The sequence below is a fragment of the Oryctolagus cuniculus genome, chromosome 1 (assembly GCF_964237555.1).
Source record: "Oryctolagus cuniculus chromosome 1, mOryCun1.1, whole genome shotgun sequence".
Classification (NCBI taxonomy): Eukaryota; Metazoa; Chordata; class Mammalia; order Lagomorpha; family Leporidae; genus Oryctolagus; species Oryctolagus cuniculus.
In genome coordinates this window covers 225,139,048-225,164,621 of record NC_091432.1, presented here as the reverse complement: position 1 = coordinate 225,164,621, position 25,574 = coordinate 225,139,048, and the positions used below count along the sequence as shown (strand labels likewise).

Below are 25,574 nucleotides of genomic sequence, written 5' to 3'. Positions count from 1 at the left end.
CGGATACTCTGATATGGTATGTGGGTGTCTTAGCTGCTTAAAGAAATGTAGATCTTGGTGTCAGGCCATTAATTATAGCTCAGGAATTTAAATTCTGAGCACAATTTGAATTTTCACCAGGTCTGAGTCTCCAAAGTACAAAACTTTCCTTATTTTTCACTAAAGAATTATTAGCTATAATGTTTAATAATAGATATTTCCAAATGATGACACATTCACTGATAAGTACAGCATACTTCATTTTCCAGGTAAAAGGTAGAAGCCATTTGAAAGATTAATCCAATTTTTACTTTACTGTAAATCCAAGAAATTATTATTTTATTGTAAATTGATCTGTAAAATGGAAAGTCAGATGATCCAGGTTGAATATATCTTTTATTTTTATATGAAAAATAAATCTTAGGTAAAATCCAAAAATAACTCTGTATACATGAAGAGGGGCTGAAGTACATTCTTTTCTTTGTAACTAGATTTACTAGTTTGTAGATTGAAATATGCAGTTAAAAATCTACATTGGTTTTATAAAAACATTTAATAATTAAACACTGTAGGACCCCAGTTTAGAATGTATACAACTATTCCCATATGTACAAGTAATTCACAAAAAATGCTGGCATTAATGAATGGTACAAGCATAAAAACTAGAGTGGCATTTTGGCATCTTTGTTCCATAATCTCAAAAAAATCAAGTGGCATTCAACTAGAGTGAGTGAGTGAGGTAGCAGAGAAGGTATTTCCTTAGATACATTCATGCCAGTGACGGTATTTTTCATCTTGGCTCAGTCATGTTTCCTGCAGTAAGACAAAAAGGGAGGACAAATTATTCAAATGATGAAAGAATAATGAAGTGATGGATAACAACATACTGAGTACCTCTTTGGAAAAATGCTTTAAGATGAACCACTACAGAATTAGGAAAGTTAATAGTTTTTTTTTGTTTTTTTTTTTTGTTTTTTTTTTTTTTGACAGGCAGAGTGGACAGTGAGAGAGAGAGACAGAGAGAGAAAGGTCTTCCTTTGCCATTGGTTCACCCTCCAATGGCCGCCGCGGCCGGCGCACCGTGCTGATCCGATGGCAGGAGCCAGGAGCCAGGAGCCAGGTGCTTTTCCTGGTCTCCCATGGGGTGCAGGGCCCAAGCACCTGGGCCATCCTCCACTGCACTCCCTGGCCACAGCAGAGAGCTGGCCTGGAAGAGGGGCAACCGGGACAGAATCCGGCGCCCCAACCGGGACTAGAACCCAGTGTGCCGGCGCCGCAAGGTGGAGGATTAGCCTATTGAGCCACGGCGCCGGCTTAGTTTATTTTTTTTTTTTAACCGCTAGATTTGAAGATTTTCCAGTTGAGAGTACCAATTCAGAAATCTCTAACACATACCTGTGAGAACGCTGGGGATGGCGTCAGTGTCAGTAACTGCCTGACGGCTCTGATGGACCGTGTGCGATTTGCTGGAAGATCTGAGAAGTGAAACGTTAAGGCTCAGAAGCCAGCCCCAGACTCCAGTCTAGTTGAGGCAGGCCTTTATTCCACACAGGCCTGGATCACAACCCCAAAGTCACCTAACAATCTTGCCTCTACTCCTTGTGCCTCTGACACCTCTCTTGAATATTTTCTTGCCTTTGGGGCACCTGAACTCTTCATCTTCAGGCTGCCCTCTTGACCTGATAACTGAACCTGCCTCTTCAGCCTGTTTGCTGTTTGTCTTACTCCATTGGCTATCTTGCCTCTAAAACCTGCCCACTTCTTAGTGTACACTGCCTCTCAATTATTTATTTATTTTTTTTTGACAGGCAGAGTTAGAGAAAGGTCTTCCTTCTGTTGGTTCACCCCCCAGATGGCTGCTCTGGCCGGCATGCTGTGCCGATCTGAAGCCAGGAGCCAGGTGCTTCCTCCCAGTCTCCCATGCGGGTGCAGGGCCCAAGCACTTGAGCCATCCTCCACTGCCTTCCTGGGCCACAGCAGAGAGCTGGACTGGAAGAGGAGCAACCAGGAAAGAACTGGTGCCTGACCGGGACTAGAACCCACTGTGTCAGCGCCACAGGTGAGGATTAGCCTAGTGAGCCATGGTGCCGGCCCATGCCTCTCATGTTCTCTTCCTTAAATCCTGCCCCAGGGCCCATAATGGTTTTGGTCTTTAGCACCACAGAAGCGTTAAGGTAAATCATTCAAATCTTGGCTGCTATTCTCACTATGTGACCTGTGCAAGTCGTTTGCCAGCCTTGGGCCTATTAAAGAAGCATTTGTCCTTGAATGTTCCTTATGGTTCAACCAATACAACACATTGCTCTCTGCCTGGTTCTATCCTGTACTGTGCCTTTGACCAGGTCATCTGTCATTACTGATATATGTCCTAACCCCAAGGACAAAGATGAAATGAGATGGTAGAAAGTGTTCAGTATAGTATGTGCACACAGTAGGCACTCAAGAACAGAAATTTGGGTCTGGCACTGTGGCACAGTGTGCTGAGGCTCTGTCTGCAGTGCTGGTATCTCATAGGGTTCGAGCCCGGCTGTTCCACTTCAGATCAGCTCTCTGCTAATGGCCCGAGAAAGCAGTGGGGGAGGGCCCAAGTCCTTGGGTGGCCCCCGCACCCGCGAGGGAGACCTGGAAGAAGCTCCTGGTTTGGGATCAGCTCATCTCAGCTCCAGCCGTTGGCAGCCATTTGGGGAGTGAACCAGTGGATGGAAAACCTTTCTGTCTCTCCTCTCTGACTGTACCTCTCAAATATTAAAAAAAAATAAAGAATGGAAGTATTATCTGTCCCTTGACAGTTACAGTGCTACTGCTTGCCAGTTCCATGAGTGTATTTCAAATTCCTCCTAAATGACTATTAACCTTAGCTGAGGCCTATACAGAGAATCATCTAAAATTTAGTTTTTTGTTTTCTGATAGACTCCCAAGTCTGCACTCAAAGATTTTGCTAAGGAATAGTAGGCACAGGGACACAGATGAAACCGGGACTCAAACTGGCCTCCCACGTCTAAGCTGTTCGTGTTAACCGGACAGAAGATGAGGAAACCCTGGAGCGTGGGATATCAGGTCGTCCGAGCTCCAGTTCTCGTCTTGTTCCTAAGCCACCTGTTCATCCTCTCTGGCAACAGTGGATCCACTTTTCCCTCGGACCACAGGGTCTCCCCAGTTTTCCAGAGTTGCAGGTGCCTCATGTCCTGCGTCTCGTTTGGACTGCAGACTGCAGATCGCAAGTACTTCCCATGGGACAGACTGAGCCTCTGCCAAGAGCTTCCTCTTACCTTACTTTGTCCAAACTGAGAGTCGTCTGCGAGGGAAGACTCAAGCTGAGACAGACTGGGTGACGACGCCGAATCCGCAGAGGTGCTGGTGACCAGCTCCCCTAACGCATCCACTTGCCGCCTCAGACTGTGCAGAGTGCCCTCCGTCTGCCGCTTGCCTTTCATCAGTACTTCTGCTTGCTTGGACATACAGTGGCGAAGTTGGGCCTTAGGACACAATTGGGGTTTACACAGAAGAAACATGGGAACCTTTATTTACTTAGCTCCCTCAGTTTAACATTTGGTAAGCAAAACTGTCATAGAAAAGGAATGACTGTTGAAAATGCTCTTGTCCAAAAAAAATTATAGGAGGTACCAGCTGGAAACTCAGTGTGTTTCAATGTTACCATCTGGTGGTGGTAACTCTTAGCCCATTCTCTGTAACAACGCTCCCCACTGAAGTACTGCCTCGTCTTTCTCCTGCTGCAGGATTTAGATTAGCTGAGACCTGCTATCTCACGATGCATTCACTCCTCAACCCTAGACTCCGCTTTGGCTTTCCTTTCCTTTACGGTGTCACTGACATGACTGTCAGTCTGCAGCAGCACTGACAGGTTGCAGTGATGGGACTACTCTGTATCTGCCTGTCAAGAGTGGCCAACAGATAACATGGTGGCTATCAAGCATTTGAAGTGTGGCAACTGAATTGTAAAAATATTTTATTTTCATCTACTTGAAAAGCAGGACAAGAGAGAGCATTTCCATTGGCTGGTTCACTCTCTGGCTGGGCTAGGCTGAAGCAAGGAGCCAGGAACTCCTCTGGTCTTCTATGCGGGTGGCAGGGGCCCAAGCACTTGACGCAGCATCTGCTGCCCCCGAGGGTGCGTGAGCAGGAAGCTGAGTGGGACGCAGAGCAGACGGAACTCAACCAGCGCTCTGCTACGGGAGCAGGCGAACAAAGCCGCACCTTAGCGTGCAGCTCCACAGTGCCCAGCCAGCGACTCAATTTCTACCTGGATTTAAAAACAAATTTTAGGGAGTATTTAATAATTTGAAAGGCAGAATGACACAGAAGGGGAAACATCTTCCTTCCACTGGTTAACTCCCCAAATGCCTGCAACATGAGGGACAATTAAAAAAAAATTGTTTTAAAGATTGGTTTATTTGAAAGGCAGAGTGGGCGGGCGGGGGGGAGACCTTGAATCTGCTGGTTCGCTCCCCAAATTCCCACAACAGCAGGGGCTGGGCCAGGGCAAAGCCAGAAGCTAGAACTGCACCTGGGTCTCCCATGTAGGTGGCACAGACCCAGTGACTTGGGCCATCTTGCACTGCCTTCCCAGGCCCGTCGGCAGGAAGGTGCCCTGGAAGCACAGCAGCTGGAACTTGAACCAGCGTTCTGATAACGGGGTACAGGGCCTGGGCACTGCGAGTGGGCGCTCACCCCACTGTGCCACAATATCTGCCCCCAATACATTTTTTAAAAAGATTTATTTATTTGAAAGGCAGGGTTAGAGACAGAGAGAGAGAGGGGTCTTCCATCCGCTGGTTCACTCCCCAAATGGCTGCAACAGCTGGAGCGGGGCCAATCAGCAGCCAGGAGCCTCCTCTGGGTCTGCCACGCGGGTGCAGGCCCAAGGACTTGGGCCATCTTCTGCTTTCCCGGGCCACAGCAGAGAGCTGGGTCAGAAGGGGAGCAACAGGGACGTGCACCAGCGCCCCTGTGGGATGCCGGGCGGCGGCTCCCCCGCTGTGCCACACGTGGCTGGAGACTGTCGGTGCATGTCACCGGGCTCTCACTCCGTGTTGCAGTGCTGCCTCCACTCTGCAAACACGGGTCCTGTTCTCTGGTCTGCCTCACGCACATATTTCCGTTCCCTGGTGTACTCTTCATCCCTGAATCCTTAGGTCAGCACTGACCACTAAACCCCACACTCCTTTTTTCAGCTGCCCACAGATGGCCATTTTCCCCTGGAGGCCTCCCAGGCCCTTCACACTGAACATACTCTGAACCACACGTTCCTCACCTGATGCTCAAGTCTCACCTGAAGTACTCCCAGTCTCCCCGCCGCAGCCACTGTCCTGTGAGGTTATCACTGTGTCTCTATTTCCCGTCCCAAATACTTAGGCTCCGTCAGTTTTAGCTGAGGTAAGAGCAGCATTACGTAGGTTAAACAACACCGCTTTCACAGCGGAAAGCATGGTTCTGAACACTGACTGCCACCCGCTGTGCGACGCCAACTTCCCTGATGTCCAGTGAACCTGCAGGGACGGCAGGCCCTTGACAGCAGGGTAAGGTGCTGCTTGCTGGGCGCCTGGGTCAGCCCTGGCTCTGCTCTTGCTGCCCCAGCTTCCTGCTGTAGCCACCCTGGGAGGCAGCAGGTGACGGCTCAGGTACTCGGGACCCTGCACCCCTGCGGGAGACTTACGACTGAGTTCCCAGCTCCTGATTGACTTGGCCCTGCTCTGGCCATTGCAGGCATCTGGGGAGTGAATCACGGGGTGGGAGAGCTCTGTGTGTGTCCCTGCCTTTCGAATAAAACTAAGAAAAATTTAACAATCGGCTAAAGGCCACCTTGAGTCGGTCTTCCCGGTGACGCAGCTTCTCTCGCAGCGCTTCTCCACGCCAGTGAGTGTCCTTGTTCAGAGGGAAAAGGAGACATCAGTGAGTCACAGAACACCATGACTGGGACCAGCACGCTGTGTCCTCCTCCTCCTTCCCCCATCCCGCCCCAATTCTGTATTTTAGCTTAACTGGGGGAGGCAGTAACCAAACTACCCTGTTAGAAGCCCAGAGAACAACAGGACAAACCCTTACCCCTTACCTTTATGTGAACATGGGAGAAGTTCAGTTTGTCTTCAAAAGGTCTCTCGTTCATGGTAAATGGGAAATTCTCTTTCAGACTTTCCAACTCTCCTAGGTGTTCATTTCTTTCCAAAATTGCTTCCAGATCTGCTGGTAGTTCTGGAAGAAACTGGTTGAGATTCTTCAAGCTGGTTCTGATTTCATCTTTCACCTCAGACTTCAGGGTCCTCATGGCGTCACTGATTTCCATTTGTCTTCTCTCCAGATCTTTTTGGTTTTCCACCTGAAGAAGGAGTCAGAGTTGAAATACCATCAGGTAAAGCATCATGTGTTTAAAGATCTATAAATATCAACTACACAACTTACAAGGGTTCTCCTTAAGGTCTTTTGGATTTTGCAGTGGTGCAAAAGCAATGCACACTGAGTACAAAGCAGACCTTGCGCTTCATCTTGTGGGCTAGGACACCTGTACAGTTACTGCACAGTGCTGGGTGGCCGGCAGCAGCCCCTGCTTGAGGTCAGTCACATGGGTGCAGGGGAACAACCGCCTGACACCACGGTGCACTGTGCTGCTCAGCAGGCCGTGTGTGGCTACAGCATTTCTCACTTAGCATTTGAGTTAAGATGGGTTATTTGGATGTAGCTGTTTCATAAGTCAAGAAGTATCTGTATTGTGATTGTTAGAAACATCAAATTTTCTGAGATCAGATAAGATCTGGCACGTTCACAGTGGTATGGACGTAGACAGAAATATAAAATTGTGATTTTTTTCAAATATTCCAGTATCTACCAGTTACTGAGTATACAAGTTCATTGACATTTTCACTGAAGCAACTTCAATTTAGACAAGTATGTGGATAATGTTCCTTAAACTCTATAGAAATCATTCTTGGGGCCAGTACTGTGGTGCAGTGGGTTAAAGCCCTGGCCTGCAGCGCCAACAACCCAAATGGGTGCTGGTTTGAGTCCTGGCTGCTCTACTTCCAATACAGCTCTCTGCTATGGCCTGAAAAAGTAACTGAGGATTGCCCAAGTGCTTGGGCCCCTGCACCTGTGAGGGAGACCTGGAAGAATCTCCTGGCTTCAAATCAGCTCAGCTCTGGCCGTTGTAGCTGTTTAGGGAGTGAATCAGGGGATGGAAGACTTTGCGCTCTCTGGATTTACGTCTCTCTATAGCTCTGTCTTTCAAATAAATAAAATAAATCTTAAAAAAAAAAAAAAAGAAATCATTCTTTTTGGGATAGAGCTGGATTCCAGACTCATCCTCAGTTAACATCACCAGGATAACTCAGGTAACTCAGCTGACTTCTGGGCCTTATTTATACACAGAGATAATGACTTTTTCTCCAAAAAGTGAGAACCAAGATAAAAACATGAAGTAACCCAGTGGTACCCGGTGACAGGTACAATCATTAAACCTCAAATGAGAAAAGGATCACTGGCTGAAAGAAGCCCTCAGTCGTCTGCAGTCCACATGCCAGTGCTGAAGGGGCAGATGCTCTCCTTTCATGGGTACTGAGTGGGGGCTGGGGCAACCTCGAGTTTCTGCAAGTGCTGCAGATCTTGCTGCGTGCCTGACTACTCCACATGGTGCTCCTTGTAACAGCTTAGGAGGGTGTTAGACTGATACATATTGCTAATTGACCTACTCAGTCTGCAAAGGCATCCACAATCACTAATGGCTTGTGGATTTTAAATAAGAATTTTCCTTGAACCAAAAGGTGTGTGGGGGTCAGGAGCAGAGGGCTGGAAGCACAGATTGGCCTGAAACTGCCACAGGGGTTGCCCAAAGACTACAGCGGCATCATCAAGGGGCCATGGCAGCACAACCAGAGTTCAGGGATGGCCCGGATGTGGACACAGCTCAGGGGCATCTGGGATTAGAGACTACCTGTCCAAACACCTGGTGGCATGACATGACATCAAAGGCTTCTCCTGGACCGTTCTGTCCTGCTTGGGGATTTTGGCTCCTATAGACTTGTCTGGCATAAATCTAAAACTTCAGCATAGCTGCTTGGGACATGATAAAATTTCATCTAAAGAATTAGCATCTTTTGAGCGGCAAAATGGTGGAATAGGAAGGGAGCACACTGATAGTCCGGGAAGAGACAGTTTAATAAAAGTGGAGATATTGCAGGTTCAGGGAAGAGTTGGGGAAGAAACAGCAGAGGAAATTCTTCCAGAACTAGTGATTCACGGTGGACCTGCATGGAGGGCATGGAAGCCCATGGCTCGGGACACCAGCAGCGGAATCAACACACCAGCGCCGGAATGCGAGGTGAACCGAACCTCAACAGCCTGAGACACCGGTGGGAAAGCAGAAGGAGGAGCCTAGAGGGAATGAGGCTTGAAGCCCCATGGGGGAAAGTTCACCAGGCTAACTAGAAGAGAGAGGAAAAAAAAGTGACAAGTACGGACACGAGTTTCTCTCTCCACTCACCTCTCAAAAGCGAGCAAGACAAAGAGCAGGCACTATTTTGGACATACGTAAAAGCGGCGCGGGCTGCACCTGCCTCAGCCAAGCAGAAAAACCTGACTTGGGGGTGGTGTGAAATAACAGGAGAGTAGGACCTAATGAATGTGTGGTGCTAATGAACTGAGACTGTGAAAAAAGAGATGGTGGGTGAGAGAACTCATGGAGTTCACGTGAGTACTCTCCAGAAACGCTACAATTCGGTAACTGTGGCAACCCAGTGGGAGACTGCAGGAGAATTTGAGCCCACACTGAGGGCAGCACGGATTCCCTGTGTGGTCCTTGGAAAAGAGCAGGCGAATGTTATATCCACAGGAGCCAGAGATCGGAAGCTGACTACCTTCAGTTCCACTCAGCTGTGCAGAATTACTTCCCTTCTGGAAAAAAAAAAAAAAAAAAAAAAAGAAAAGAGAAGAGAGAGAGAGATTTACCATGCCAAACCTGGGAGTGTCACCTTTGGCACACCCTTAACCCTGAGGAACCAAACAGCTCTCAGGCCACACCCATCTCAAGCCTCTAAGGCTCCATCTAAAGCAGACAGTCCACTTAAAACAGTCATAGTATAACAAGAAAAAAACACCACAGTGAGGGAAGAAGAATCCAAAGAATATCTCCACAATGCCAAGCAAAAAACGCAGAAACCGAGGAAACAATAACAAGGAAGACATTACGACGCCCCCAAATGAACAAGACACCCCAAGCCAAGATTATGAAGATGATGAGATGAAAGAAATCCAAGATACGGATTTCAAAAAAGTTTTCAAAAACAAATGCTTGAGCTACAGAAATCTTCACTGGACAGGACAGAAAATCTCCTTCGAGAAAATGAAATCTTAAGGAGGAATCAAAATGAAACTCAGAAACTAGTAGAACAGGAAAGCATGATAGTGAAGAGAAATCAAAATGAAATGAAGAACTCAATAGATCAAATGACAAACACATTAGAGAGCCTTAAAAACAGAGTCAGTGAAACAGAAGAGAGAATATCGGACTTAGAAGACAGAGCACAGGAAAACATACAGTCAAACCAAAGAAAAGAGGAGATTAGAAATCTAAAAAATATTGTTGAGAATCTACAGGATACTATTAAAAATCCAACATTCGGGTTCTAGGAGTTCTTGAAGGCATGGAGAGGGAAAAAGGATTAGAAGGCCTTTTTAGTGAGATACTTGCAGAGAACTTCCCGGGTTTGGAGAAGGACAGAGACATCCTAGTACAGGAAGTTCATAGAACCCCTAGTAAACATGACCAAAAGAGATCCTCACCACGACACGTTGTAATCAAACTCAACACAGTGAAACATAAATAAAAGATTCTAAAATGTGCAAGAGAGAAACGTCAGATTACTCTCAGAGGATCTCCAATTAGACTCACAGCAGACTTCTCATCAGAAACTCTACAGGCTAGAAGGGAATGGCAAGACATAGGCCAGGTACTAAGAGAGAAAAACTGCCAGCCCAGAATATTATATCCAGCAAAGCTCTCATTTGTGAATGATGGTGAAATAAAGACCTTTCATAGCAAACAGAAATTGAAAGAATTTGTCACCACTCATCCAGCCCTGCAAAAGATGCTTAAAGATGTGTTACACACAGAAACACAGAAACATGGTCATCAATATGAAATAAGGTAAAGGAAGGAAACCTCATAGCAAAAGATCACAGGAAGTTCAAAGCATATATTAGAAAATATCTTTGGCAAATGGCAGGGCAAAGTTACTACTTATCAATAGTCACATTGAACGTTAATGGCCTCAACTCTCCAGTTAAAAGACACCGACTGGCTGATTGGGTTAAGAAACAAAACCCATCTATTTGCTGCTTACAAGAAACACATCTTTCCAACAAAGATCCATACAGACTGAAAGTGAAAGGCTGGAAAAAGATATACCCTGCCAACAGAAATGAAAAAAGAGCGGGTGTAGCCATCTTAATATCGGACAACATAAACTTTAACACAAAAACTGTTAAGAGACAAAGAGGGGCACTATATAATGATTAAGGGATCAATTCAACAGGAAGATATAACGATTATCAATGTATATGCACCTAATTACAGGGCACCGGTTTATTTAAAAGATTTGTTAAGGGACTTAAAGGGAGACTTAGACCCCAATACAATAGTACTGGGGGACTTCAATACTCCACTCTCAGAAATAGACAGATCAACCGGACAGAAGATCAACAAGGACACAGTAGATTTAAACGACACTATAGCCCAAATGGATCTAACAGATATCTACAGAACTTTCAATCCTACAGCTAAAGATTTTAAATTCTTCTCAGCAGTACATAGAACCTTCTCTAGGACTGACCACATACTAGGCCATAAAGCAAGTCTCAGCAAATTCAAAAGAATTAGAATCATACGATGCAGCTTCTCAGACCATAGGGGAATGAAGTTGGAAATTAGCAACTCAGGAATCCCTAGAGCATATGCAAACAAACACATGGAGATTGAACAACATGCTCCTGAAATGAACACTGGGTCATTCAAGAAATCAAAAGAGAAATCAAAAAATTTCTGGAAGTAAATGAGGATAACAGCACAACATACGAAACTTATGGGATACAGCAAAAGCAGTGTTGAGAGGAAAGTTTAGGTGCCTACATCAAGAAATTGGAAAGGCACCAAATAAATGAGCTTTCAATTCATCTCAAGGATCTAGAAAATCTGCAGCAAACCAGACCCAAATCTAGTAGGAGAAGAGAAATAATTAAAATCAGAGAAAAAATCAATAGGATTGAATAAAAAAAAATTACAAAAAATCAGCCAAACGAGGAGCTGGTTTTTTGAAAAAAATAAACAAAATTGACACCCCATTGGCCCAACTAACTAAAAAAAGAAAAGACCCAAATCAATAAAATCAGAGATGAAAAAGGAAACGTAACAACACACAACACAGAAATAAAAAGAATCATCAGAAATTACTACAAGGATTTGTATGCCAGTAAACAGGGAAATCTATCAGAAATGGATAGATTCCTGGACACAGGCAACCTACCTAAATAACCAGGAAGACATAGAAAACCTAAACAGACCTATAACTGAGACAGAAATTGAAACAGTAATAAAGGCCCTCCCAACAAAGAAAAGCCCAGGACCAGATGGATTCACTGCTGAATTTTATCAAACATTTAAAGAAGAACTAACTCCAATTCTTCTCAAACTATTCAGAACAACTGAAAAACAGGGAATCCTCCCAAATTCTTTCTGTGAAGCCAGCATCACCTTAATTCCTAAGCTGGAAAAAGATGCATCATTGAAAGAAAATTACAGACCAATATCCTGGATGAACAAGATGCAAAAATCCTCAATAAAATTCTGGCCAATAGAATGCAATAATACATCAGAAAGATCATCCACCCAGACCAAGTGGGATTTATCCCTGGTATGCAGGGATGGTTCAATGTTTGCAAAACAATCAATGTGATACAGCACATTGCAGAAGAAAAACTGCAGAAGAAAAACCATGTGATTATCTCAATAGACGCAGAGAAAGCATTTGATAAAATACAACACCCTTTCATGATGAAAACTCTAAGCAAACTGGGTATGGAAGGAACATTCCTCAATACAATCAATGCAATTTATGAAAAACCCATGGCCAGTATCCTATTGAATGGGGAAAATTTACAAGCATTTCCACTAATATCTGGTACCAGATAGGGATGCCCACTCTCACCACTGCTAGTCAATATAGTTCTGGAGGTTCTAGCCAGAGCTATTAGGCAAGAAAAAGAAATTAAAGGGATAAAAATTGGGAAGGAAGAACTCAAGCTATCCCTCTTTGCAGATGATATGATTCTTTTTTTAGGGGATCCAAAGAACTCTACTAAGAGACTATTGGAACTCATAGAAGAGTTTGGCAAAGTAGCAGGGTATAAAATCAATGCACAAAAATCAACAGCCTTTGTATACACAGGCAATGCCATGGCTGAGGAAGAACTTCTAAGATCAATCCCATTCACAATAGCTACAAAAACAATCAAATACTTTGGAATAAACTTAACCAAGGACTTCAAAGATCTCTACGTTGAGAATTACAAAATCTTAAAGAAGGAAATAGAAGAGGATACCAAAAAAATGGAAAAATATTCCATGCTCTTGGGTTGGAAGAATCAATATCATCAAAATGTCCATTCTCCCAAAAGTAATTTATAGATTTAATGCGATACCAATCAAAATACCAAAGACATTCTTCTCAGATCTGGAAAAAATGATGCTGAAATTCATATGGAGACACAGAAGGCCTCGAATAGCTAAAGCAATCTTGTACAACAAAAACAAAGCCGGAGGCATCACAATACCAGATTTCAGGACATACTACAGGGCAGTTGTTATCAAAACAGCATGGTACTGGTACAGAAACAGATGGATAGACCAATGGAACAGAATAGAAACACCAGAAATCAACCCAAACATCTACAGCCAACTTATATTTGATCAAGGATCTAAAACTAATTCCTGGAGTAAGGACAGTCTATTCAATAAATGGTGCTGGGAAAATTGGATTTCCACATGCAGAAGCATGAAGCAAGATCCCTACCTTTCACTTTACACAAAAATCCACTCAACATGGATTAAAGACTTAAATCTACGACCCAACACCATCAAATTATTAGTGAACATTGGAGAAACCCTGCAAGATATAGGTATCAGCAAAGATTTCTTGGAAAAGACCCCGGAAGCACAGGCAGTCGAAGCCAAAATTAACATTTGGGATTGCATTAAATTGAGAAGTTTCTGTACTGCAAAAGAAACAGTCAGGAATGTGAAGAGGCTACCGACAGAATGGGAAAAAATATTTGCAAACTATGCAACAGATAAAGGGTTAATAACCAGGATCTACAAAGAGATCAAGAAACTCCGCAACATCAAAACAAACAACCCAATTAAGAGATGGGCCAAGGACCTCAATAGACATTTTTCAAAAGAGGAAATCCAAATGGCCAACAGACACATGAAAAAATGTTCAAGATCACTAGCAATCAGGGAAATGTAAATCAAAACCACAATGAGGTTTCACCTCACCCCGGTGAGAATGGCTCACATTCAGAAATCTACCAACAACAGATGCTGGCAAGGATGTGGGGAAAAAGGGACACTAACCCACTGTTGGTGGGAATGCAAACTGGTTAAGCCACTATGGAAGTCAGTCTGGAGATGCCTCAGAAACCTGAATATAACCCTACCATACAACCCAGCCATCCCACTCCTTGGAATTTACCCAAAGGAAATTAAATTGGTAAACAAACAAGCTGTCTGCACCTTAATGTTTATTGCAGCTCAATTCACAATAGCTAAGACCTGGAATCAACCCAAATGCCCATCAACAGTAGACTGGATTAAGAAATTATGGGACATGTACTCTATAGAATACTATACAGCAGTCAAAAACAATGAAATCCAGTCATTTGCAACAAAATGGAGGAATCTGGAAAACGTCATGCTGAGTGAATTAAGCCAGTCCCAAAGGGACAAATATCATTATGTTCTCCCTGATGGGTGACAACTAAGCAAACACCAAAAAGGAAACCTGTTAAAGTGAAAGGGACATTATGAGAAACAGTGACTTGATCAGCTCTTGTCCTGACTGTTAATGTACAATTTAATACTTTATCCATTTTAGTATTTGTTTTTGTTCTAGTTAATACTATTGGTTGAACTCTGTAATTAACACAGAATTATTCTTAGATGTTTAAATTTAACTGAAAAGTGATCCCTGTTAAATATAAGAGTGGGAATAAGAGAAGGAGGAGATGTACACTTTGGGACATGCTCAATCAGACTTGCCCCAAATGGTGGAGTTAGAAATGTGCCAGGGGATTCCAATACAATCCCATCAAGGTGGCATGTACCAATGCCATCTCACTAGTCCAAGTGATCAATTTCAGTTCACAATTGATCACACTGATAGGTCTAAGAGTCAAAGGGATCACACAAACAAGACTAGTGTCTGCTAATACTAACTGATAGAATCAAAAAGGGTGAGAACGATCCAACATGGGAAGCGGGATACACAACAGACTCATAGAACAGCAGATGTCCTGAACAGCACTCTGGCCTCAGAATCAGCCCTTAAGGCATGTGGATCTGGCTGAAGAGCCCGTGAGAGTATTTTAAGCATGGAAAGCCAAGACACTCTGGCAAAAAACAAACAAACAAACAAACAAACAAAAAACTAAATGAAAGATCTCTGAGAGTGAGATACCAGTAGAAAGAACGGGGCCATCAAAGGAGGAGGTACCTTTCTCTGAAGGGAGGAGAGAAATTCCACTGTGACTATGTCCTTTTCTAAAGAAGATCGAAGTTGGCAAACTCAAAAGGCTTCCATAGCCTTGGCAACTCATGACTAGAGCCTAGGGAGACTACTCACGCCATAAACAAGAGTGTCAAATTGTTAAGTCAACAACAGGAGTCACTTTGTACTTACTCCTCATGTGGGATCTCTGTCCTTAGTGTGTTGTCCAATGTGAATTAATGCTATAACTAGTACTGAAACAGTATTTTACACTTTATGTTCCGTATGGGTGCAAACTGATGAAATCTTTACTTAATATCTAGTAAATCGATCTTCTGTATATAAAGATAATTGAAAATGAATCTTGATGTGAATGGAATGGGAGTGGGAGCAGGAGATGGGAGGGGTGCGGGTAGGAGGGAAGTTATGGGGGGGAGAAGCCATTGTAATCCATAAACTGTACTTTGGAAATTTATATTTACTAAATAAAAGTTTAAAAAAAAAAAAAGAATTAGCATCTTTTTCTTTCATTAGCTAACGTGAAAAGCTTGTTGAGGGTTGGATGTTTGGCCTAGTGGCTAAGGTGCCTCTTTGGACACTTGCATCTCATGTCAAAGTGTCTGGGTTTGAGTCCCAGCTCAGCTTCTGATTCCAGCTTCCTGCTAACAGGCACCGTGGGAGGCACACGGGTGGTGGTTCAAATCCATGTGGATGGTGCCATCCGTGTGGGAGATCTGCACTGAGTTCCTGGCTCCTGGCTCTAGCCTGGCCCAGCTGTCACTGTTGCCTTTGGGGAGTGAACCAGTATATGGCAGATCTCTGTATGTCACTGTCACTCTGCCTTTCAAATAAATGAGATAAATGAACAAAAATTACAACATTTTTTAAAAGCTTGTTGAACTTGAGAATTATAAAAACAAGCTTTTTTTTTTTTAATTTGTAGAAGTACACTTCTAAATTTTAAGACTGAGAAAACAGATTTGACCTACAGAATGTTGTTCTAATCAGCTTTCTACAATTTCCATGAAAAAATACTCTTCTTAAAAGAGATAACAGGAGCTGGCATTGTGGCCTGGTGGGTTAAGCCACCACTAGTTCAAGTCCCAGCTGCTCCACTTCCAATGTAGCTCCTGCTAATGTGCCTGGGAAAGCAGTGGAGATGGCCCAAGTTGCTTAGGCTCCTACCACCCACATGAGAGACCTGGAAAAAGCTCCTGACTCCTGGCTTCAGCCTGGCTCAGCCCTGGCTCTCCCTCTAACATTGCCTTTCAAATAAATACATTTTTAAAAAGATTCATAGCAACACAATCTGCCTGAGGCTCGTGGAGCAGAGGAGCCCTCTCTGTCCAGGTTGGCCAGCGGGTTCCCCTCACACACTACCTGTTTCTGGAGCTCCAGGTACTCGTGCTGCATCTGGTTGAGCTCTTTCATCAGGCGCCTGGCCCGCTCGTGGTTGTCCTGGGCTACCAGTTCGATTGTCGCCATTTCCTTTTGTATACTACTGTTCTCCTGTTTTTGTTCCTAGCACAGAAGGAAGAAAAGACACTGTAAAGCTTGGTAACTTAGTTTCTGTCTTGGCCTTGCTAGCTGTGACATGGGCAGGTGTGACTGTCAGCCTAGTGTCCGAGCGCCACCTCTGCAGGGTACCCTTTGATGAGTTGCTTTCCCTGTCAGAAGCCTCAAATGTCTTAAACTGGGAGCAGTGTTAGCCAGCACCCCAGGGCTGCTGGGCAGGCTAAATTCGAACGCCTGCATTACAATCATCTTGCCTACCACTACCCTCCCTGTGCGAAATACACGATTTAAAAGTTCCTTTCACACACAGGATTCCACTGGTTCCTCCCCAGGGTGTTGGAAAAATCTGTTCCTGTGCTACTCGCCTGCTCGCACTCACCTCGAATGGGTCTGGACTGACATAATTTCTAAACTTATTTTAGGGATAAAAGCACGGTAGCCTGAGCTTCCTGGTTTTAGGATAATGATGAACGCTAACGCTGGTGAACAGGGACGATGAGAGCGATGTGTAAGGACTGCTGCGATGCCAAGGTGTCCACAGGCGCCCTCCCTCTGCCGGTGCAAGGCGGGCAGAGGCTCCCCAGCATGGAGTCACTGGGGCTGCTGCTCCGTGCCGGGCGACTCACCAGCAGCCTCACGTCTGTTTGAGCTGAGGCTGCACTTAAAACACTGCCAAGCACCGTCCCTCATCGACTGGCCGGCCGCAGGTACTCACCAGAAGACTTTTTTCCAGCTGGCTCCGCTGAGTCTTGAGCGCCTCCTTCAGGCTGGCCACCTGCTTCTCGGCCTGCTTTCTTTCTGTCAAGAACTGGTTCCGCAGGAGGCTGAAGTCTGCCCTCATACAGTCCGTCTCTTTCTGCAGCGCCCGCAGCTCACTTGACTTTTCAATTAACTGCTGCTCCCGTTCCGACAGCTGCCGTTCTGAAAATGAGCAGTTTTGGCAGGTTGCGCAAGAGGCCCTGGACTGGCGGAGTGCGTGACTGATGTGCCAGCCCCTCGGGGGTGTCCCCCAAGTCTACCCGGAGCCACACCAGGGGCCCAGAAGAGGGGCCTCGTGAAGTCATCAGCTCCGGGAACCAGAGCCGCAGATGGGGACTGCTCCTCTCCTCCCTTCTGACGCTTTGAGAGCAGTGGGAGTGAACAGCCCTCCCTGGTCCCGAGTGTAGGGAACATGGCACGCGTGCTGACGTGTTCTTCATGAGCCCGTACCTGACTGGAGGGAGGCCTCCAGGACGCCCCCCCCCGCCCCGCCCAACAGCAAGCGCAGGGCAGCGGGGTCTGGAGCTGGTGCCGCAGTGGCATGAGCACCGTTTTACAGATGAAGAGCATAACTGCTTGTTAGAGCCACGCATGCAAACAGTGAGCACACGAGAGAACACTTTCAAAGGAAACTGGTATTTGGGGGCTGGCGTTGTGGTGTAGCAGATAAAGCCACCACTTACGATCCTGACATCCCATGTGGGCATGGATTTGAGTCCTGGTGCTCCACTTCTGACCCAGCTCCCAGCTAATGGCCTGGGAAAAGCACTTGAAGACAGCCTAGGTGCTTGGGCACTCACCACCCACGTGAGAACAATATGAAGCTCCTGGCTTCAGCCTGGCCCGCTGCGGCCATCTGGGGAGTGAACCTGCAGATGGAAGAGCTGTCTCTCCCTCTCTCTATATAACCCTGATTTTGAAATAGACAAATCTTAAAAAATAAAAGTGATATTTAGAAATTCTTTTTCTTATCACACTATTTAGCACCTTGCCCTGACTTTATTTTTCAACATATCTGGCATGGTAAGAACTAAATATATTTAATCTCAACTTCATAATGCAATGACTGGGTCTGGGTTTAACAAGAGTTCCCAGGACAAAAGGATTATAATAACCCTTTCATATCCCCAAGTCCACAATATTTGATGACCATTATTTAACCCTATAGCAGAAGAAAGAAAAAATTTATTTTTATTTAAAATTATTGTTTTAATCATTTTTTTTATTTGTAAGGAAGAAAAACAGAGCAAGAGAGAGACAGACAGATCTTGCAGCCACTGGTTTTCTCCCCAAATGCTTGGAACAGTTGGGGCTGGGACAGGCTAAAGACAGAAGCCCAGGCCGGCGCTGTGGCTCACTAGGCTAATCCTCCACCTGCGGCGCCGGCACCCCGGGTTCTAGTCCCAGTTAGGGCGCTGGATTCTGTCCCGGTCGCTCCTCTTCCAGTCCAGCTGTGGCCCGGGAGTGCAGTGGAGGATGGCCCAGGTCCCTGGGCCCTGCACCCAAATGGGAGACCAGGAGGAAGCACCTGGCTCCTTGCTTCGGATTGGTGCGGTGCACCGGCCGTAGCGGCCATTTGGGGGGTGAACCAAGGGAAAAAGGAAGACCTTTCTCTCTGTATCTCTCTAACTCTGCCTGTTAAAAAAAAAAAAAAAAAAAAAGACAGAAGTCCAAAACTCAATCCAGGTCTTACAGGTAGGTGGCAGGGACCTGCTGCCTCCCAGGATACATATTAGCAGGAAGCTGGCATTGGAAATGGAGCTGAGACTCAAACCCCAGCAGTCTGATGTGGGATGAGAGTATACCAAAACTCCTGCACATCCCTGCGCCCAGTCATTTCTTGATGGATCATTTACCTTGGGTACCCATGTCAACTCTGAGTCTTTAAAAAAAAGTTCACAGAAAATGCATATTATGAAAAAACTGCATAGATTTCAAAAACTTTTGCACCAAAATAAACTTTTAATTCCATTTTGCCACAAACCTTCAGAGTCCCCTCTTATGGTTCAAGAGCAAGCAAACTGACCCAAGCACCTGTATTCTAGCACCATTCACTACGTCAAATCAGGATGGATAGGGAGTATTAATACTGATTTTTGACTAGTTGAGACAAAAGGAATCATTCATTATTCCCAAAGCTCACAAATAGTATACGTTAGACTATCTCTGAGCCTGTTTTGCTTTAATGTACTATTTTCTTGAGAGAAGATTCTCAAAGGAACCGCCTGGTAAAGTAAAAAGACTCGGCAGTCAGTCCTAGGCTCAGATCTCTCATCTCTCCTGGGACGATTATGCTTCCTGGTTATGCTCTGGTTAGCAGCCCCCCAGAAGACCCCCGGGCAATGTCCCAGGGTACCTACTTGTTTGGGACAGCGTCTTCTCGAGACTCTCACCCCACCTCTCCTCTTCCTGCAGAGTCCTGACCCGCTCTTCGGCCGCCAGCACCTCTGTGCGCATCTGGTCCAGCCTGCTCTGCTGATGCGCCAACTCCCTCTCCAGCTGGAGCTGCTGCTCCTTCAGTGTCACTTTACTGTCTTCCCATGTGTTTTCTTCACTCTCTCTCTCTTTCTGGAGTCTCTGAAGCATCTTAATGGAGAATAACCATAGTCATAAAGCAACCAATCCTTAGTGTCCGAGGTGAAGGGACGTCATGAACACAGGACAGATTCTAGTTTAGCCCACAGGGACAGAGTTCCCGTACCCGGGTGATCAAGCAGTGACGGAGAAGCTCTCCAGCTGGCACGAGGAGGGGCAGAAATCTGCATGTGGCCATGAGGATTCTTGGCCAGGCCAAGATGCTGGTTTGAACAGCCCGTAAGTAAGAAGCCCAGAGAGTCACAGAGTTGCGTAGAAGCTACCCGCTGCTTACAAAGGGCAGCTTAGTGACGCTCGGTCCTGTAGGGGGCACTTCTAAGTTTTCTACCCAGGGAACAAAGGTCGCACAAGTGACAAATGCTTCCCTCCACAAGCACCCCACAGGTGCAGTACTACCGTTTCCTGCTGCTCTAGTTTGAGCTGGTTTTCTTCTATCTCATTCTGAAGCAGCTGCAGTTGCTGCTGTTTCGCCTCCTCTTCTTTCTGACAGTTCTCGAACCTCTTTATCCATTCACTGATGTCTTCCTGCAGCTGGCTCTGCTCACCCAGCAGTGCGTCCCGGCGCTTGGAGGTGTGAAGCAGGTCCTTAGTGGAAGAGCACATGGAAACCACTCACTAAGCAGGTCCACCAGGGTGGCCAGAGCCAACCTAGCATCTACTGAGTCTGACAAAAAGAAGTCTAGAAGTCCCGAAGCCTTTATCATCTCAGCGAACTGACAGGAAGGTGCCCCAATTGAAACTTAATCAGAGCCTTTCTTCTTTTAAGTGCTAAAAAGTGAGATGACAAAAGGTGTCAGAATCTTGGCAAGAGGTGGAAATAGACATGCACTTCACGGGACGTTCAGAAGATGAAGAAAAATTGTGAATAAAACTAATTCTTCCTGAAAATGAAGCTGAAGGCTTGGTTTTGCTATTATTTGAAATATTTATACAAAAAACTCATAAAAGGATGAATATCTCTTTATTAAGGAGCCCTAATTAAGCATTTTTTAAAAAAAGCTCTTTATTGGGCCGGCGCTATGGCACAGCAGGTTAAAGCCCCCACCTGCAGCGCCAGCATCCCATATGTGTGCCTGTTTGAGTCCCAGCTGCTCCACTTTCAATCCAGCTCTCTGCTATGGCCTGGGCAAACAGTAGAAGATGGCCCAAGTCTTTGGGCTCTGTACCCCTGTGGGAGACCTGGAGGAATCTCCTGGCTCCTGGCTTCTGATCAGCTCAGCTCTGGCTGTTGTGGCCATCTGGGGAGTGAACCAGTGGATGGAAGACCTCTCTCTGTAACTCTGACTTTCAAATAAATAAAATAAATCTTTTGAAAAAAAAAAAGCTCATTATTATTTCTAACTGAAACATAAGGACTTGTGTACAATTTTTAAAAGGATCAATTACGGGGGCAGTGCGTGGCACAGTTGGTTAATCCTCTGCCTGTGGTGCCGGCATCCCATATGGGTGTTGGTTCTAGTCCCAGCTGCTCCACTTCAGATCCACCTCTCTGCTATGGCCTGGGAAAGTTGCAGAAGATGGCCCAAGTCCTTGGGCCCCTGCACCCGAGTGGGAGACCCAGAAGAAGCTCCTGGCTCCTGGCTTCAGATCGGCGCAGCTCCGGCCTTTGCAGCCATTGGGGAGTAAACCAGCAGATGGAAGACCTTTTTTTCTGTCTCTCCCTCTCACTGTCTGTAACTCTACCTCTCAAATAAATAAATAAAATCTTAAAAAAAAGAAAACAAAAACAAACAGACTCCAAATGGAAAGAGGGAATTTCGAAGTCTACTCCTGCTCTTGCTCTAAAGAGTGGCAGTGGAGCCCCAGACATGCTAGCAGCTCTGCTACCAGGACAACACTGAATGCCATTTGATATCAGGAGTACAAGAGTCAAGAAAGTCTATTCAACCTATGACAAGATGGTCAGCACATAATCAACTCTGAGCCCAGCCTCTGGAGGCTTCATCTGTGCTGTGGGTTAAGGGGCTGGTGCTGTGGCGTAGCAGGTAAAGCCGCCACCTGCAGTGCCGACATCCCATATGGGCGCCGGTTGGAGTCTCAGCTGCTCCACTTCCAATCCAGCTCTCTGCTATGGCCTGGGAAAGCAGTAGAAGATGGCCCAAACCCTTGAGCCTGTGCACCTGTGTGGGAGACCTGGAGGAAGCTCCTGGCTCCTGACTTCGGATCAGTGCAGCTCCAGCTGTTGCAGCCTAAAGGGGAGTGAACCAGCAGATGGAAGACCTCTCCCCACCTCGCCCCCATAACTCTTTCAAGTAAATAAATAAATCTTTAAAAAAAAAAAGACTCTGTCCTTGATGTTCCTTCCTCCAGGAAGTCCAACCTGTTTGCTCTCCTGGCACGGGGGCCTCTCCCCTCCAAAAAAGAAAGAAAGACAGACAGACAGAAAGAAAGAGAGAGAGAAAGAGAGAGACAGAGAGACAGAGAGAGAGACAGAGAGAGAGAGGAAGAGAGGAAGAGAGGAAGAGAGAAAGAGAGGAAGAGAGGGAGGAAGGGAGGAAGGGAGAAAGGGAGGAAGAGAGGAAGAGAGAGAGAGAAAGAAAGAGAGACAGACAGAAAGGAAGGAAGGAAGGAAGGAAGGAAGGAAGGAAGGAAGGAAGGAAGAAAGGAAGGAAGGAAGAAAGAAAAAGAGAGGAAGGGAGAAAGAGAGGAAGAGAGGAAGAGAGGGAGGAAGGGAGAAAGGGAGAAAAGGAGAAAGGGAGAAAGGGAGAGATAAAGAGAGAAAGAGAGAGAAAGAAAGAAAAAGAGAGAGAAAGGGAGAGAGAAAGAGAGAGAGAGAGAAAGGAAGAAAGAGAGAGAGAAAGAAAGAGAGAGAGAAAGAAAGAGAAAGGAAGAAAGAAAGGTAGAAAAAGAAGAGAAGAGAAGAGAAGAGAAAAAAGAAAAGAGAAGAGAAAAAAGAAAAGAGAAGAGAAAAGAAAATGCCCATCTGGTCTCATAGATGCTGCTGTTGGCCTATGGTCCTGGCACAACCCTACACACTAATTTAATCAAGAGTCCAAGAGCTAAAATAAATTAGGTCTGGTCTGCACCAAAATTTTTATTTATGTGAGGACTGTTAAAAAGGCCCTAAGGGACATCCCTAATGTGAAAAGGAACCAGCTTACTGAAGGCTTTAGTTATTTTAGCCATCTGTCTGCATGCCTTCAAGATACTACTAGAATATTGCATTGTTATTGTTAACCTTACCTGTTTGGCTACATTCAAATGGTCTTGAACATTAGTTAGTTCCTCTTGTAGTGATTTTACTGCTTCTTGTTTTTCTATAGAAATAACATTATAATAAAATAAGAAATGCATATATATGTATTGTCCAGGATCCCATCCGAACACCCCCTTCAAAGTAGAGAAATGAATTTAAACCTGTTTTCTATAAACTGTATGACTATACCAAATTACTTTATTAAAGAATAAAAGTTACATTTGGGCTTGGAGCCCAGGTTTTTAAAGACTTTCATGTTCAAAACCTTTTAACAAAAATATCTGTAGGTAATACCTATTATGGTGAGATTCATGGTTTAAAAATACGTACTTTTTATATTACAGGTAGAAATAAAATTTAGTACTTTTCAAGAACACAATTTGGGAAAAATTTATATCTATACTAGCATTGTCCGTTACTAGCTGTATGATCTTGAGCATGCTACTTCTCAATTAAGTAGGTCAGAAGGAAACTAAGCTTCAGTTTCTTCATCTGCAAATGGGCAAAACAGTAGTTTCTATCTCATAAAAATATTATAAATATTAGATGAAAAAAATGCATCATCCCTATAACATAGTAAATGCTTAATAAGTGCATTGTTAGAATCACTTAGCAGTTTCTCCTAAATAAACTATGAATATTTATAAAGATTTGGTAATTTAAAATCTTTATTATTTGCATCTTTGTTTTTAGTTTTAAAACTACATATACATGTACACACAGCACTAGGAAAAATCCAACTGTTGATGGGATTTACCTCTGAGAGGGTAAGGCCAATAGACATTTTATTTCATCTTTTTGCTGTTTTTAAACTGTTCTCTAAGGAACGTGAACTAGGTTCTTATGAAAACAGCTTCACTGAGATAAAATTCTCATACTTTATGTGTCCTATGTAAAGTACACAGTTCAATGGCTTTTCGTGTACTCACAGAGTTGTACAACCATTCCCACAGCCTGATATTAGAAAGCCCACACTCGATAGCAGACGGTGCTCCTGCACCACCAGTCCTCTCTCCTGCTGCCCCCACCTTGCAGCTGCTGCTGTGCTGCCGAGACGCCCTGCTGTGCCGAGAGCTTGTCTCCATGTAGGCGCTCTAGTTCCTGCTGCAGCCTTCTCACTTGAAGTTCCAACGTTTCTAAGTTTGATTGCTCCATTCTGTTAGTTTCTTCTGTGGCTGCTAAAACCCTTTCACACACGGAACAGGTCAGAGTGTCAAATGTAAGTATTCAAGCACACACAAGAGATAACTGAAGAATAGTGAGTGTTATCCAGTCACAATATTATGGAAAGTCTGAGTTATTACAAATCATGAAAAAAACTGAAAACCTTCAAATCATTTTCAAAAGAAATTGTATTATAAGCTTTCTAAACAGGAATTTTTTCTGAAAAAGTGATTCACTGAAGTTTTATAAAAATCATGGATAAAAAGTATAGATATCATTCAGAATTCCAGATCTGAGAAAAGTGGATCGCTACTTCATGGTAAGTAAAAAAGCAGGTAACACAATAATGTAACAAGATAGCTGTCCATATAATACATATGCATGAACATCAACTCGTGTACATATAAAGCCAGTCATACAGTGTGGACTTGTTTCTGTCTGGCTTTCACTCAGCATGATTGCCTTGAGATTCATTCATGTTCTTGAGGATATCAATACTTCATCCCTTTTTTGTTGCTTAGTTGTATTCCACTTTTTTACCCATTTACTAGCTTAGACACAAACATTTGTGCAGTTACAAATTAAGCTATGAGGGGCCAGTGCTGTGGCTCAGCAAGTTAAAGCCATGGACTGAAGCGCCAGCATCCCATACAGGCGCCGGTTCTAGTCTTGGATGTTCCTCTTCCGATCCAGCTCTCTGCTATGGCCTGGGAAAGCAGTAGAAGATGGCCCAAGTCCTTGGGGCCCTGCACCTGCATGAGACACTGGGAGGAAGCCCCTGCCTCCTGGATTCGGATTGGCACAGCTCCAGCTGTTACAGCCATCTGGGGAGTGAACCAGCAATGGAAGACCTCTCTCTCTGTCTCTATCTCTCTCTGTAACTCTTTCAAATAAAAAAAAATCTTAAGCACTAGTGTATACTTTGTGTGGAAGTATGTTTTCCTTTCTCTTAAGTACATACGTAGGGGTGAAATGGTCAGTAGGTATTTGATTTAGCTGCCAAACTGCTGTCCAAAGTTGTCATACCACTTTATATTCCCATTGGTTGTATATGAAAGCTTCTTATGAACATTTAGTATAGCATTTCAATTGGTGCATAGTGATATCCTGTTGTGGTTTTAATTTGCATTTCCCCAATGACTAATCTTTTCATATGCTTATCTGCCATCCATTTATCTTCTATAGAAAAATGTCTGCTCAAATCTTTTGCTCATTTTTTTTTATTTTTTTTTTGACAGGCAGAGTGGACAGTGAGAGAGAGAGAGACAGAGAGAAAGGTCTTCCTTTGCCGTTGGTTCACCCTCCAATGGCCGCCGCGGCTGGCACGCTGCGGCCGGCGCACCGCGCTGATCCGATGGCTTGAGCCAGGATCCAGGTGCTTTTCCTGGTCTCCCATGGGGTGCAGGGCCCAAGCACCTGGGCCATCCTCCACTGCACTCCCTGGCCACAGCAGAGGGCTGGCCTGGAAGAGGGGCAACCGGGACAGAATCCAGCGCCCCGACCGGGACTAGAACCCGGTGTGCCGGCGCCGCTAGGCGGAGGATTAGCCTAGTGAGCCGCGGCTCCAGCCTCTTTTGCTCATTTTTAAAACTGACTTG

General features: G+C 44.9%; 1 protein-coding gene across 9 annotated transcripts in view; it reads right to left on the bottom strand.

Annotated features, from left to right (window-relative positions):
• Positions 1-356: 356 nt before the first annotated feature.
• CNTRL (centriolin) overlaps positions 357-25,574 on the bottom strand; it is a 108,611-nt gene continuing 83,393 nt past the window's right edge. For 8 of the 9 annotated variants that reach the window (XM_051842356.2, XM_051842453.2, XM_051842458.2 and 5 more), the window contains 11 exons: positions 23,841-23,998; positions 22,800-22,873; positions 20,013-20,201; positions 19,382-19,607; positions 16,978-17,183; positions 16,128-16,268; positions 6,050-6,313; positions 5,800-5,862; positions 3,249-3,455; positions 1,375-1,454; positions 357-792 (listed from right to left, as the gene is read on the bottom strand). In XM_051842356.2, the coding sequence (XP_051698316.2) occupies positions 1,404-1,454; positions 3,249-3,455; positions 5,800-5,862; positions 6,050-6,313; positions 16,128-16,268; positions 16,978-17,183; positions 19,382-19,607; positions 20,013-20,201; positions 22,800-22,873; positions 23,841-23,998 (1,579 nt within the window). In that variant the 3' untranslated portion in view covers positions 357-792; positions 1,375-1,403. The remainder of the gene's footprint in view (positions 793-1,374; positions 1,455-3,248; positions 3,456-5,799; positions 5,863-6,049; positions 6,314-16,127; positions 16,269-16,977; positions 17,184-19,381; positions 19,608-20,012; positions 20,202-22,799; positions 22,874-23,840; positions 23,999-25,574) is intronic. The other variant, XM_051842466.2, reaches the window with a different exon arrangement.